This window comes from Phyllopteryx taeniolatus, chromosome 19 (assembly GCF_024500385.1).
Source record: "Phyllopteryx taeniolatus isolate TA_2022b chromosome 19, UOR_Ptae_1.2, whole genome shotgun sequence".
NCBI lineage: Eukaryota > Metazoa > Chordata > Actinopteri > Syngnathiformes > Syngnathidae > Phyllopteryx > Phyllopteryx taeniolatus.
In genome coordinates this window covers 17,446,770-17,462,804 of record NC_084520.1, presented here as the reverse complement: position 1 = coordinate 17,462,804, position 16,035 = coordinate 17,446,770, and the positions used below count along the sequence as shown (strand labels likewise).

Below are 16,035 nucleotides of genomic sequence, written 5' to 3'. Positions count from 1 at the left end.
TCTCTGTCAATCGAGCTGTAAAAGGCCACTCTGGGGATGCACAAACAGTCGCCGGTTGCTGTGAAGCACATCCTTGTGACCGCCTCCTCACCTGCAATTGAATGTTTTCTCCTCCATCCATCAGGAGATACATGACAGAACCACTCTTTCAAAGCCTGCTGCGTCCTCTGGGGCGGGGGGGGGGACACAGCAGGCGTACAGAGAGGATGTTGTCCTTGTTGACGGCTTCCGTGTCAATTAGACGGTGCGAGTGAGGGTGTGTGTGGGGGGAGGTGTTTACTCCCACGTCAACGTTGACTCTATTTTCCAACGGGCCTGGTCAATATTTGACAGCGGGCTCCCACACTGGGGGGCTGAAGGGGAAATAAAATGGCTGACTCGCACCTTGAGGATGTCCCCTCGGAAGCGGAAACGTCGATTCCAGTCACCTTGCGGACAATAGAAGTGAAAGCGCCATTGATTCACAATTCTCCATTTCCTTCAAAACTTGCCTCTATCCACGTATTTTTGGGCACAAAAATTCTGTAACACCCTGGGCAGGTTTGTGTAGCACCAATCATACACAAGGCCATAGTGCTCTCTAGGGCCAAAGAAATAATTTTAAAAAGATCAAGTTAAAAGATGAAAATCAAGATAAACCCCAACATTAAAGCAGTATAAATGAAGAGAAACACAAAAATGGCAAAAATATTGCAGTTTCACTATTTCAATCCCAGCTCAAAAATATTTTGAAATGTTTGAATGAATAACAACAATTTCTAAAGAAAATGTGGAATGTAGTACAAGAGTCAAAGTACATTTGTATTTTTTTTTAGAAAATGACACTGCTGCTCTTCTCCGCTTTGTGAACTAACATCAGCTCCCTTCCGCTCTGATGTTAGCTAGTGATCCACCTCAATAGCGAATCTATAGTATTTATTTCACCAAGTGAAGACATGCTAACTCTCATAGTTGGTTGAAAATGTTCAATTCAAGACAGTGATATAGTAATATATTAACATGACCTTGATTTTGTCAAAGTTACAGGTGGCAGACTTGTAAATGTGATATCGTATCGGAACTATTGCCGCCTCGAGCAGCCACTATTCGCATACGTACGATTCTCATAGCCTTCATCTACCAATCCGCGGTACATGAAAAATTCCCAAAGCGGCTGACGTTTTCTACAAGGGGAAAAGTTGTAGGGATCACTGACTGCTCGCACCAACAACCGTGCCAAGTGGCAACAGTTGGATCAAATCTCAGGTGTTCAGGAAGTTTGTTTCCAAAGTTGAGTAGCATAGAAACAGAATGCTGCTTCAGTTTGTTTCGCTCTGGTTCGGCAAACATGCAATAAGCCTGAACCCGATGACCTCGGGGTTTTGGAAGTCTAATAGGACAATGTAGTGTATTCCAAGCTTTATTGAGCCACGGCACCTATTTTACATTTGAAAAATCTCACAGCACACCACCAAAACAAGAGTGTCACAAAACGTACGACTACTGAAATAACGATGTTCTTGCCTGGAGTTACTCACAAATTTACTTCGTGTGTTATCTGGGGCCTTTCCAATTGGACACTGACAAAACCGATGTACTCGCAGGAAGACATGACTTAATGTGTTGTACCAATAGCAACAGGTTGATAGAGACGCTTATTGTACCTTCAGCCATCGAATGGAAGAGCATGTTTATGTGCTGCCTGTCACTATACGTCGCTGGCATGGCTACATGAACAAAGTTAGATGTGTATACGCTGTATATATGCTTATGCTGTGGGGCCGAAATATCAATTCCAAGCACCTGACTGCACAGCCTGTTAAGTACCACACAATAGCAATGCAATAGTGACAGTAATTCCTGCAAGGCAGCGGCGCACAATGTCCAACTACAAATCATCTGACATATATGCAGCTGAATGGCAGCATACGAAGCTGTTTTGGCTTTTTAAAGCTCTCCCCCCCCCAAAAAACGACATCATCTTCCTTTGAACACAAGGCCCCAACTGTTCCGCTTACATAAGTTATTGCTTCTTCATGTACAAAAAAGTGTCATGTTGATTTATCTCCTTTAAATACAATTTCTTGGAAGCGGATTATGTTTTTTTTTGTTGCTTTTTTTGTAGGAATTTTAAAAAAGGGCACAATTTCTCACCTCGCGTTGGCTGACAACCGACAAAGAGGGAAAACGAGTACAATAGAATCCTCATAAAATTAGGTAGACAGTTAATTAAACAACTACTGCATACTCCGAAACAACCACACACTCCTGATACACACCAGTTGACTTAATCAGATAAACATGTTTTTGTTCTGGGCCATTCTTATGTTGCTTTTTAAACTGCGGTTTTTGCACTCCAAGCCCCACCTTAAAAAAATCCAGAGTACCATCCAATGTTAATAATAACAAGATGTCTGTCATCTTAACTAGCAACAGAAACCACTGACTACAAAGACTTCCATTGATTTGTGCTACGAAACACATTCTGTGTGACGGGTTCGTGACATCTTCACACTGTACGGCATAATCGCCTACGACAGAAAGTCAAAATCAAAGCTAACACTGAAGCTAGCCTTTTGGGTTGATGCTGTTCCACCTAAGTCCTTAAGTTTCAAACAGACAAATGAGTTAAAAAGAAGACCATGTTTCTATAGTCTGAGGACCTAGAACGCTAACATGGCAATTTGCCTCCTATATCAGCGGATCAAGCTTGACCTGTGTTAAACTCGACAAAATCCAGGAGGTCCTCAGTTTACAACTTTCCTGACATACAATATTTGAAATTACAAAACGGACTGCAGTGAAAGAATACTTTTACAGTGGCGTCTTGAGGTACAAGTGACTCGCCGTACGGGTTTTTCGAGATGTGAGCAGATTTTTTGCTTTGGCTTGCGAGCACTATATGGTATGTGAACTCAGCTCAACTCAGTTCACTACAAGCAGCACTTTTGCAAATAGTGAACAAGTCTTCAAAAAGTGTATTGTCACTCCCAGTTGAAGTTTACTGTAAAACGACTAATATTAGTGCCGTACTGATGAGCAGCGGCTGATCCAGTTTACGTTGTTGGAATTCTGGTTCAACTGTGCGAGAGCAACAAAAAATATATCTCTCTCCCGGATCGCCACAGGACCCGTCAGGAACAGCTAACTTGGAATCGAGCTTGAAACTAGCTTTATTTGCATATTAAAAGCTTTTCCTTCAGACACCCCGTACAAATCGCTCTGCTTTGAATTAGTGTCTGGTATGTTTTTCCGTCTCCCTCGCTGCTGCTGCTGCAAAAAAAATTAAAATCTTTTGCATATGACATAAACCGCCTGGACACGGGCGCACAAAGAATCTTTAGGAGCTCTTCCATCTGCGCTTTCAGGCCAGTCTGCGCACCACCTGTTTGGCCTGGAGGAACCGCCCTTGGTAGACAACTTTCAGGGAGGTTTACAGCGGAGGAATAAATGACCACTAACCGGGCCGAAACACCCTTAATAATGGTTTATTTCAGACACCAAAAGGTTGTAGAGGCAAGTTTAGATTCAAGACAACTACTAGAGTAGACAACACGTCTGGACTCAAGAAAACTTTTGACACCGTATCATTTTCATGGTACTGAGTAATAACATCTAATCCTGGAACAAGGAGTTATTCCTGCTAACAGCATTTTACGTAAACCAACAGGAGAATATGGTGCTGATGATTTTCGCGGGCAGTCTAAATGAAGTTCATGACAGGAAATGATGCCGCATGAAAAGAGCAGGCTGTCCTGAGTGAGGGGGTGGGGTTCTATTAGAACGCTGCTGGTGGAACGCGAGCTCAAGTGGTTGCATAACACAGCGGGAGACCAAAAAAAAAACAAAAAAAACAACAACAAAAAAAAATCAAATTCCTCGGCTTTGTTCCTGGCACAGTCTCTTCAGACTCTTATAAACTGTGAGCCAACACTGCTCTTTTCCACCAGCAAAGTACCCGTTTTTCTCAACACACAACACAGCCATTGTGTGTCTGCAAAGTGAGGCTGAGGAGTCTCAGCAGTTTCAAGTGCAAGGTAAACCTTGACTGGGCTTGGTGATGTCAAGAAAAAAAAAAGAAAAAAAAAGCTTCCAAATGGAAAACAGCTGTGAGAACCATCTCAGTTTTTTTGACCAAACGTTTTTTTTTTTTTTTTTTTTTTTTTCTCTCTCTCCGAGGTAGGGAGGGGGGCAACCACAGACAGTCACAGAGTTGTGGCTGCAGAATTGGAGGTGTCGTTTCCTGATTATTCACTGTGAAACTGGCGAGGAGCGAGGCGACAGCTCTATGAATGCACGAAACCTTGACGGACGCCCCAGCTCATCTCGAACAGAAAAAAAAAAACACCACACATCATGTCAAAGAGTTGCAGCTAGGCTGCATTTAAGTAACACTGCGTAAATTAATCTGGGTTCTGAGCGGGTCGACAGGGGTATGGCTTTAAAAGGCGGGGCCTGGCCCGGTGAGTGACATGGGTGTCTGCGAAAGCGAGCGTAGAGTTGGCTGGCTGTTAACTGGCGTGTTGAGTGACTCGGCGTGAGTTGTTGCAATTGACGGCTCGTGTACGAATGCGTTTATATTCCGACTGTTTGATCAATAAAGCGATTGAAAGTTCACTGCGGCTGTGTCTATTTCAAATGTATACCCTATCGCCGCTTAATACAAATATTGTACTCCCATTATGACTTTACTGGGGTTAACGATAGACTACGGTGCGCTCTGACTTGCGTCGCCCTAGAACAGAACGTTGTTGTAGACTGAGGACATCCTGTAGCGCACTCCATGGACATAATCAACTAAAAATGAATTAGACACAATTATACTTTGCCCATTCCTGACGCATTCAGATTCTTAAATGTCATTCATTCAAGGCGATGTTCTTGCTGGACGCGTTAAGACGGAGAACCCAGCAGTGATAGACACCATCCTGCCGCACGCTGTCGACCACCCCCGAGGGGCTAAATGCAGGGAAAACAATGCGCCCTGCAGAAATTGAGGACAATCCTTTAGTGCCCCTTGGAGCTGAATTGAATTTATACTCCATGGAAACGCACAGACTGGAAATCCAGTCAACCTCGCACTTCTTCAGCAACCAGCTTTGTGATGTTGGTTTAAATTGTCAAAATACTCTCTTACCACATACTTCTTGAGGCACATGAGTTCTTAACTCTCCCAAAAATTATATGTATATCATACACTGCTACTCGCAAGCCAGCTGACCACATCCTTTATGGGTCACTTTGGCCGGGCTTATGTAACCTGTGGGAAGCCTACAGCAAAGCGCCTACCACACAAACGCAGCATGACTTCCTGCATGTAGGCGCTCGCTTATTATTGTGAAGACCAGCGACAGCGACGCGAAACCTCTGGAGCAAAACTGTCCGAGTGCTTAGTCAACTTCTAAACAATAACGAAGCAAACAAAACTCATTCTGGTGGCACAAGGACCAGTGCCAAAGGTCTACATGACTAAAATCGGAGTGCAGCAACCACTTATGTCGCTCCACACCAGGGAACGTACAGAACTTTCAATTCATTATTAGTGAAACAAAATGCTAGCTCAACAAAATTGCTTGGATTTCCCCCCCCCCCCCCCCCCCGATTTGTCACTTGTTGCCGAGTAGAATTCATGGGGCTCAATCTTAACTGCCCCAGAGAGCAATGAAAGAATTCCAGTCACAAGAACTACGATACCCTAAGAAAATGTGTATATTTCTTCTTTTGGTGGGACAAAAGAGATGATAGCGTTCTCTCAGTTTTGATACACTACACAGGCATAACAAATATTGGCGATATCTGATATAGCCATTCTTAGAGTTGCGTTCCTACAAAACTAACCAAAATTAGGGCGTAAATCGGAACGTCATGGCAGCAGCTATCAAATATCTTTTGAATCGATTATGCTACCAATTATCCTCTTGATTGAGTAATCGGGTAAAAATGTATTTCACATTAGTAAACAACCAACACAAAATCTGTAAATGAGTGTGTAGCTTTATAAAGGTGGGGTCTAAGTCGGGCGCTAACCAGGCGTGCCTTTTTGCGCTGCGTGATGACGTAGTCTTACAACACTGCGCAAGCTAGTTCATTGCGCACTGTTCGGAACGTCGTAAGTCGGTACCGTGGTAAACCGAGCACACCCTGTACACCCGTTCTCGTGCTACCGTGGGTAAACATCGAGATAGTATTCTGGTTTGCGCTGTGATTCCCACCGGCTGCATTAAACACAAAAGTCACGCGAGTATACCTGTTCTCGCTCATGGGGTAGGAGCCTCGCCGACGTCAGCAGCAAAGGGGTGGCCATCGGACACCTGGGCGTGCCGGCCTCCGCCGCGCCGCGCCCGCCGAGCTGGTACCGCGGGCCGTTCTTGAACAGCCTGCCGCTGTTGACCGAGCGCTTGGCCGCCAGCCGCAAGCGTTGGCGGAAGGCCGGGTTGTCGGACGCCTCGGCGAGGTCGTCCTGGTTCCTCAGGTACCTCTCGATGTTCTTGAGCGAGGAGCCGTGCGTGTCATCCAAGCCCTCGATGGCCCTGCGCAGGATCTTATTCCAATCCAGGTGGCGGAGATCGCTGGCACTCCACATAGATTCCTTTGACGGCACGGGCGAAGGGGAAGGCGGGATGGACCCGGCTCGCCCGCCGCTCCCTGGGTCCTTGTACGAGGTGCTCCCCTTGTTGGTAACCTTGAGAATAGAGCCATCGTGAACGCTTAAATCCAACTGCTCCAGGACCGTCTTCCGTTCTAGTCCGTGCGACGTGCCCACCGCGTGGGAAATCCTCTCCTCAGAGGGCCGCTGCTTCTGCCTCTTGATTTTCTGTATGGCCTCCAGAATCCACTCCGTGTACAGAGGGTTGGCGAGTTTCACCATGGTTGGACTGGGAGACTCACAAATACGCCATCCATGCGGAATCCCGCATGCTGCCAAGCGCCAATGGGTACAATCACATCCTTTGGCGAGGTCAAACAAAGGTACGTTCCACAGCGCCGTCCAAACTGGCTCGTCAAATCCTGGAGGTTGAGACGAAGGACATTTGAGGGGAAAAGTTGCCACTGATAAATTCCACAACCAGGGACTGAGCTTGATGCGGTCTCACCTTAATCTGTTAGAAAAACAAATTTGGTGGTGATATGATGCATTTGAGAATAATCTATAAATTAGATTTTAAACTGTGTAACAAACATTTGCACAGAAAATTGGTTGGCAATAATAAGCTATAAAGAATGACTTTTCCTCATACTACGTGTCAAATTGACCTAGGAACATTGTTGCTGTTACTGAGAAACAATCATAAATCCAGTGCGACACCAATTCCAAATTAGACACAGACGTAACTTTCTAAGTTTTAATACAGGGGCAGCTAGTTTAGCCAGGAACTTCGATCGCATTACGGGATTTAAAAAACTAATAAATAAATAAAATAAAACTTTCCTTGGTAAAACATTTTGTGAACAGTTTCTGAATATGACAGACAACGAAACTTGAGGCAGAAATTTTACACAGAAGTCTCTGCACTCATTTCCCCCCGTAGCATGATAGTCACGAGTGGTATTATGGACTTCCTCTGGGGCTATACAAAAGAATCACTGCCCAATTACAGTTCAGTTGCATTTAACTTTGAAGTTCAAAATATTGTCATTTAATACTTATGAACCGTTTGATTTTAAAAATGTTTTTCGGTAACATTTTTAATTCAACATTTATCTGTATTTTACTGGAATCTTTAAGTATTGATCTATTTTCCTATATTTATAGGTAGTGCCAGTTACAGTGACATACAATAATAATAATATTTACATTTAGGAATGAAACACCTCTCTCCTTTTTTTTTTTTTTTTAATCAATACTGCGACCATTTCATGTTGTCAAAGTGTGGTACAAGTACCACTCGAGGTACGTGGACTCCCTCTAGTGGTGTGCGAAAGAATCACTGCCCAATCACAGTTCAGTTGTATTTGACTTTATATTTCAAAACATCGACATTTAATCTTTAAGAACTACTTGTTATTGGCCATATAATATGGTACAACTTCTACTTAACTTCTATGTGCATTTTCATTGAATCATTAATAAAATACAGTTGGGATTTCCTGGATTTACACGCAGTGCTAATGTTCAAGGTGTGCATAATGTTACAATGACTTACAACTATATTAAACATTTGGTACTTGGTGTAAAAAAATAAAATAAAAAATAAAAATAAAGTTTTGACAGCCACTGATATAAACATTAAACAGTGACTTCTTTCAAAATTACTGAGGTTACTGAGAAAAGAACGTAGCAGCAGCTTCAAATCCAGGAGGACATTAAATTCCAAAATCTGAAATAACTTCGTTAAGTGTTTAGCCAGAAACTTATTTCACGTTTCAGGAAGGGAGAGGAGGGAGAAAAAAATAAAAAAATTAAATAAAATAAATACAAAAAAAAAAAAATAGGAAAAAAAAAAAAAAAAAAAAAAAACCTCCCCGGTCAAACGGCTGCTTCAAGTTTCGCTTTTCTGACATGTCTACGAACGCGACAACTCTGCGGGCATAATCCCCACACTAACGTCCGACAAGCACACAGAAAAGACGACGACAAGGTGGACATTCCACGCGTGAAGCTGCCCCGCACGCCACTTTTTTTTTTTTTTTTTTTTGACAGCTCAATGGCCGCCACAACAAAGTGCTCAACGCCACCCCGCACCATCCATCGCTGCTTTCTCCCCTGACAGCTGCCCACCGACCGACCGCCGACGGCGGCGGCGAAACACCAGCGAGTAACAAACCTTGAGGTCCAAGTGAGTCCGAGCTGGATACAAAATATTTTACAAAAACATAAAAGTATAAAACAACACACGACAAACGCTCTATAAAATGCCAGCGTTAAAAAGTGGCGTCACCTAAACAGTCGCCATTTTGTTACAGTGTTGTAGTTTACGTCGAATCCGACATGACGCTGATTACAATCCAATGGAGTCTCATTAAAGCTCGCCGACACTAATGCGCCCTCCCCGAACAACTTCATTATTGGCCGTGAACGGACCACATCCGATCGCTGATTTGATAAGGCGCCTGTCAATCATTACAAGTCCGCCGACCTCATTGGCTGGCCGAGCTGTCACTTCCGCGGTGCTCGACCCGCCCTCTTAAAGTGGCTCGGCGCTCGTGTCCGTACCGCTCTCGGCAGACGGACCGTCCAAACTGTTTGATTCACGCACTTGTTTTGTTTAGTGAGCGCGTGCGTGAACGCCGAGAGGACGCCGTGGCCATTTAACACCGTGTTACGACTGAACGAGGCGAATATTTTCATATAACATCATTACGCCGCGCCACCTTATCCGACACATTCCTCCTTGAAACAGTTGAAAGTGGCTTTTTTTTTTTTTTTTTTAATAAACATTCTTAAATGATTCATTAGGGCGATCTATCATGGCGATAAAAAGTGGGACACCGATCCAAGGTGGCTCGTTTAATGACTCTTAAGGGAGGAGAATAAAAACGTGAACGCTTGTCGTAAAGTCGACCACCTCCACCTCCCTTTTTATTTTTTCCCCACCGATAATTCCCCCGATAATTCCCCATAAACGCCTCGTTAAGCGATTTAAGAAAAAAAACGCACGGTCGGTTGTGTGTTTTCCGATCTTCTGGCGATGACAGTGAACGTCCCTCTCGGTGTACGTACGTTGCGCAACGAAGGCACGCACGAGCCGCGTTTTATCGCCATTAAACTCGCAAATCATCCCTGCAGTCAAAACAGTGGGGAGTTGCATGCAAAGACGGTAAATATTTTATTTCTATTTTTTTTACCTCCTCAAGTTTCCCAGAGTCCTCTCGTCTCCATGATGGTGACGTGATATAAACAAGAAGACATAATCCGACATGCGGAGCTCGCCGCGTGGACAGCAGCTGATAACAACTAATTGAAAGGTTAATCTACATAGCAGCCTGTGACAAAATGGTACCCTCCCCCGCCCTCCTCCTCCTCCTCCTCCTCCTCCATCCCTCCCTCCGTCCGTCCTCCTCCTCCCCTTCCTCCCTCCTTCCTTCTTCTTCAGTGGAGTGCTTCACATATATTAAGACTGTAGGCACTCACCTGCACAATCCATTGAGCACAAGTTGGACGCGTGAAATGAACAAGATGTCGACTACTTTCTAATATTTTGACCCTCTCGAGCAGTGGTTGTGAAATTTTGTTTTAAACCAAGTACCACCTAAAAAAATAAATAAATACATAAAAAGCTCCCAAGTACCACCGTAATGAGGGACAGTAGTGTAGTAGGCCAAAGGGATCATGAAAAAGGAGGGTTTTTTTTAATTTAAAAAATAAATAAATACAAAAGTGTGTTTAATTGTATTGTAACATTTGAGTATGAACTATTGGGGGGGGGGGGATTAAGTAATGATTCAATTAGGGCCCAACCGATTAATTGGCTGGCCGATTTAATCGGCCGATACTAGCCCTTTTCAAATATAAAAAATTCGACAGATTTTGGCCAATTCATTTTTTACATAGTAACACATTAGAACATAAGACAACTAACATTTAAAAAAAAAAATCAGCCAATTTTTTACTGATTTTTCTCTCTTTTGTAAAGTGAAACAAATACTGACGCAGAAACACTGCAGAAACCAGCGGAAGTGTCCTCAGAACAATAGACACAATACACATTTTATCCAAGAGGAGACGAAGGGCCATGAGGAAAAAAATAGCTGCTGTGGATAATAATAAAAATGAACATTCTGTTTTGAAGCATTTCCACAGAATTTGGACACAGGGCCATGAGAACAAAATGCTGTGGATGACTGAAAAATAAACAAAAAAAACACAGCAATTATCTGTTCTGAAGCGTTTCCACAGTAAGGGGACACGTCGTCCAAGAAGAGACTAACGGCCATGAGAAAAAAAAAGTCTGCTGTGGATGACTTAACAAAAACAAACAAAACAAAAACAAAAAAAACGCATTATGTATTCTATTTTGAAGCGTTTCCATGGTAAGGCGACACATTTTATCCAAGAGGGCACTAAGGGCCATTGAAAAAAATATCTGCTGTGGATGACTTAAACAAAAAACTAAATACAAAATGAGCATTATTCTTTTTCGAGGTGCTTCCACTGTAAGGGGACATGTTATCCTAAAAGAGACTAAGGGCCATGCGGGAAAAAAATGTATCTGCTGTGGATGACTTGAAAAACTAACTTAAAAAAAGAGCATTCATCTGTTGTGAAGTGTTTCGACTGTAATGGGGCACATCCAAGTGGAGACTACGGGCCACCCCGTTACATTTGATTTCACTTTCAAGCAGTGGAGTTTAGCGGTCATGGTTTGTCATGTTTCCCTGTTGTTCAATGTGCGTGCTGTTAATTGGCGGCAAATAAGACGTGTGACTGCAGCCAGTGGGGGGCAGGTGGACGAAAAGAAGAATAGACGAGCCGGCCAATGAATGTCGAGCCGGGGGCCCCGCCGGGTCCTTCATCATTTCAATTGAACGAGCGTGCGCCACCATTGCAACCTGCCCGCATAGCCCCCGACCCCCTCCTCAGTCCTTGCCAACTACCACACAACCACTGCCGCCCATCTGCCGAGCACAACGCCGGCCAGAGCATCTATTACCACCACCGCGACTAACTACAGTGGCCATGTTCGGAACTCAAATCATTCTTTTCTCAAATCAACTTTCCCCATTGAAATGCATGGGAAGGCCATTAATCCGTTCTATCACCCCACCCAAAAATGTTTTGTATTATATTTTTAATAAAAACAGCATTGCGCAAAAGGCAATTACAGCTCTAAAATTAATTTTGAAATGCTTGTATAATGCTTTCTTCCATTGAACGTGCGCCTTAGGTACACCAGTAAAAGCAAAAAGAAAATAAACAATTGAATTTACAAAATCAAATCTAAATGTAGCACAACATGAAACTTATTTCTCTAAAAATGAGTAGCTACTCTTCTTTGCTCCGTGAAGTAACGTCGGAACGGAAACGAACTCATGTTAGCCATGCTAGTTAGCTAGCCTCAGTATAGTAGCGAGCGTATAGTATTGATTTCACCAATCGTACATACGCTAACTCTCCTCTTCTGATATATTGATATATGTACTTTCACTGCGAGGTAACCACGTTTATAAAATAATTGACAGATTAATCGATCATTTTTCGATTAATTGGATTAAAAAAAAAGTTTTTAAAATCAGTCTTCCAAAGTCAGAGCAGATGTTTACAAATGTCTTATTTTGAAAAAAACACAAAGGCTAATCAATCTGCTTTCATGGAGGACGACAGAAATCGGAAAAACGTTACTGTTGAGAGTCTGAAATTCCGAGGATTTAGACAATTTAAAATTCAACAAGGCCTCTAAACGATGAATCAAAATAGTTGATTCATTGATAATCGATGGTTGTCAATTAATCGATTGTTGCACTTGTAGACAAAAGTAGATCTGGTTTGCCAATCATTTTTCTTTGAGAGTGCGTTCGCTTTTGGGAATCTCTGGCGTCATCTTTCCAAACCTGCAGCGGCTCCATTGCTTGCGTTTCCACTTAAGGTTAATGGAGCGAGGCGAAAAGTTCAACTTGGAAAGTGGGAGAGACGCAGAGAAAAGAAAAAGTACTTTTTTTTCCCCCTCCATTGTCACGACTTCATCATGGCTGCCTCCCCTTTTTTGTGTTTGTCTTTTGCCATCTGTCATCTTGAGGGAAGCCAACGAGCCAGCTGCCATGTGAGTGGCGATCTTGCCTAATCACAAATGCCCCCCGCCCCCACCGTTACCCCAACACCCATTTTTTTCCAGGGCGCATCTGTGTGAAAGCAGCAGCTTTTTTTCCCCCTTTTTTTTTTAATCATCAGGAGCCGTCAACTCGATTTACGCTACTGAGGGGTTTTCACAGGGTGCTCGTCACCCCTTTAAATTACTATTAATACATTCTTAAATGTAGATCAATTTCACAAATGTATTTTACTTTTAAGTGTACAACCCCAATTCCAACAAAGTTGGGACGTTGTGTTAAACATAAATGAAAACAGAATACAAGGATATGCAAATCATGTTCAACCTAAATTGAATTGAATACACGACAAAGACAAGATATTTCATGTTCAAACTGATCAACTTTATTGTTTTTAGCAAATAATCATTCACTTGGAATTTTATGGCTGCAACACGTTCCAAGAAAGCTGGAACGCAATGCAACGCAAATGCACTCATGTCATCAAAATTAAATGAATTCAATATATGTATTTTTATAACCTATGTCATTTATATATTTGTAATAAAAATTGGCTGATGTACCAATATGAATTAGCTTTGATTGAAAATTCTAATGAATTCAATTTAAATAGGTACCACTACATTGATACTTTTATTGTTGGGGTGTTCCTAAAGTTTTGGCTGATACAAAGTAGACTCAAAAGTTTGTGTCCAAAGTAGCATTCAGTTGATGCTGGTAAAAACAGATATTTATTAGCACTTGCTTCCGAGATGGTCACTGTGAGTAGAAAAAAAAACAAAACAACGTACATAAAAATCCCCACGCGCACGCGTGTACGAGCATCTACTGAAAGTCGGGCTTCTCCGGGAATGTGCAGCCCACTCGCCGGATGATGACGTTGGCGGCGTAGTGGCCCGCTCGGATGCACTCCTCCAGGGGACGATCCTGGACCAGCGCCGACAGGAACCCTGGGGGGGGGGACAAAAAGATGACACGTACCCCCCACTTTCAGCCCAAACTCTCTCTTTCAAAAAACAAACCATCAAAACATGAAATGTTTGTTTTTGGTTTTCCCCAGCGCACCTCCGACGAAGGCGTCTCCAGCTCCGTTGGTGTCCACGATGTGGTTCTGGTCGATGTCCAGGACGGGGAACATCGTCACCTTGTCGCCTGGGAACGAGACGCAACCCAAAAAGTTAGCATTTTAGTTTGCTTGCTTTAGTTGAGTCGCATTCGCCGCGCACAGCACGGCATCGTCTGCAAACAAGTCGTGAATACACTTGAAAAAGTGCTGCGCGTAAAGGAGAGAGATATATTTCTGTATTTTAATCAAGAAATACAAATATGCTGCACTAATAGGACACATATCAGGCTCCACATTGTTTGTCACTATTTAATTTTAAATTTGCACTCCACTCAAAAGAACGGCCATATACGTATATTTCTTATTTTAATAAAGGAGGACAATTTTTCTGAAATTGGGGAAAAAGTTAATTTGACTAAAAGCAAAATTATGCCACACTTAGAGATACTTCTTATATTTTCAGAAATGTTTATTTTTTTCCTTTTACATTAAAACTAATTCCCAAAGTTGGGAAAAAAAAAACACTTCAAGGAGACAGTATTATACATATTTTTTCACTAATTAAATATAGTTAGATGGTCTTCACCTTAAAAGTGCACCAATTTTTATCATTCATCAAATAAAACAAAATGTCTCCTTTTATTTGCAGCTTAATTATTTTTAAATATCACATTAATTTGTAAAAATGTTTTGTCCTCTTAAGTGTGGCATTTTTATTCATTGAAGAGCTAAAATGTGATCATATTGTAAATATCTCCTTAAACTGGGGCGTTTAAAATTCCCCCCCCCCCCCTAATTTGGAAAACATGTAGTCTCATTTAAGTGCAACTCATTTTTTTCACCAATGTATTAAATATTGTTTACAGTATCTTTATTCTTCAGAGTGAATGGACTACGAGGCGGATTGCGCGGCAGATGTTTGCGGTTTGTTTCTGTCCAAATGCTTCAGTGGACGTTCAAGGGGGTCAAAAAGCGACGTGTGACATCATGGCGGAAAAATGTCGACGCGCGAGGGAATGGAAGTAAGCGAACATCAGTGGTGAAGACGCGACAATCCGCCTTGCCCAGGTTAAATTTGTGTCGTTTTCCCGCGGGGCAAAACACACAACAACACGACACAATGTTCTTAAATCAACACAATAATCTCATTCTATTAGCAGTCAGGCGCTGCGGATTAATCACACTGTTAACGACTTTTCTTTTTTTTTTTTTCCTGGCATGTTGATGATAAATACCAACACAACACGAGGAGCGGGCCAATTAGTAGCGTGACGCAGACCTCGCCAAAACCGTTCGGCCACTTAAAGCGGCACGCTAATAATCAAGCGCCAAGGAGACATGCTCCACGCTTTTTGTGAAATTGACCCGGGGCAAGAATATTCTCACAATAATTGTCAACATCAAATTATCAACTCCAGATCTTTCCAAAATGTATTAATAGCCTGTCTGACGGTAAGAAATGGATGAGTCATTCTTCAATGTTTATTACACTAATTTGTTTTGGGATGAAAACATCAACCATAAATAGTTTTGAGTTTGTAGTGAAGCGGAAACTCGGTTTTTGTATGCCCTAGTTTTTGAGTTTTTCTCTCACCGTTTTCCTACATCCACTTGGTTTTCATAAAACAAACAAACAAAAAAATATATAGTATATATATAGTATTCTCTAAGAAATAGATTTTTTTGTGTGTGTAGAACAGATTAATTGGATTTACATGAATTTTCGATGGAAAACATTTCTTCGGATTTTGTACTGTGATTCGGTTTTAGTCAGACTTTCTGGAACGGATGAATCCCGTTTTAGGGGTTCATTCCTAAAACATCTTCGTGAGTTTTAATTGATGTTAGTATTCTGAGCGGTGGGGGGGGTGGGGGGTCTCTCGCGTAAGCGGGTCCCTGCACCCACAAAGTTTTAGTGGACGTGTCAGGCAGTTCATGAAACGACATAATAGGACCCCCACGCTATGGCTCACGGACCCCCGAAGGTCAGGGGACCCCAGTTTACGACCCACTGGGCTGGTGGCTGGACTCTTGTTCCAAGGAAATCACATTTGTGGCTTTCGACGCGTAACAACAGAGAGGAAAGAAGCGCTGTAATTGTGGCGCTTTTGTTCATAATACCCTCATTACCGCTCTTGTGTGGCGCTGATTAAAACGGAGAAGGTCTTTCAACAGGAGCCTCTTTGAAATGCGTATCAATTAAGCCCTTTATTAGCCACGATTCTTTTCAAAAGTCAGAACAAAACAGCTGAATGTGCAGATCAGACGTCGCAGCCCGGTTGCGC

The 16,035-nt window shown here is 42.6% G+C and overlaps 2 protein-coding genes across 8 annotated transcripts in view; both read right to left on the bottom strand.

Moving 5' to 3' along the window:
• The window catches only part of kat6b (K(lysine) acetyltransferase 6B), a 32,704-nt gene extending 22,781 nt beyond the window's left edge, over positions 1 to 9,923 (bottom strand). Inside the window, exons 1-2 of one of the 5 annotated variants that reach the window (XM_061757205.1) lie at positions 9,766 to 9,923; positions 6,227 to 7,079 (exon numbers count right to left, since the gene is read on the bottom strand). In XM_061757205.1, coding sequence (XP_061613189.1) covers positions 6,227 to 6,847 — 621 coding nt within the window. In that variant the 5' untranslated portion in view covers positions 6,848 to 7,079; positions 9,766 to 9,923. Of the gene's footprint in view, positions 1 to 6,226; positions 7,080 to 8,744; positions 8,964 to 9,765 lie in introns of those variants that run through there. The other 4 variants (XM_061757208.1, XM_061757204.1, XM_061757207.1 and 1 more) reach the window with 4 other exon arrangements.
• A 3,123-nt stretch (positions 9,924 to 13,046) lies between these two features.
• LOC133469209 (adenosine kinase-like) overlaps positions 13,047 to 16,035 on the bottom strand; it is a 97,468-nt gene continuing 94,479 nt past the window's right edge. For all 3 annotated transcript variants that reach the window (XM_061756000.1, XM_061755998.1, XM_061755999.1), the window contains 2 exons: positions 13,750 to 13,836; positions 13,047 to 13,634 (listed from right to left, as the gene is read on the bottom strand). In XM_061756000.1, the coding sequence (XP_061611984.1) occupies positions 13,510 to 13,634; positions 13,750 to 13,836 (212 nt within the window). In that variant the 3' untranslated portion in view covers positions 13,047 to 13,509. The remainder of the gene's footprint in view (positions 13,635 to 13,749; positions 13,837 to 16,035) is intronic.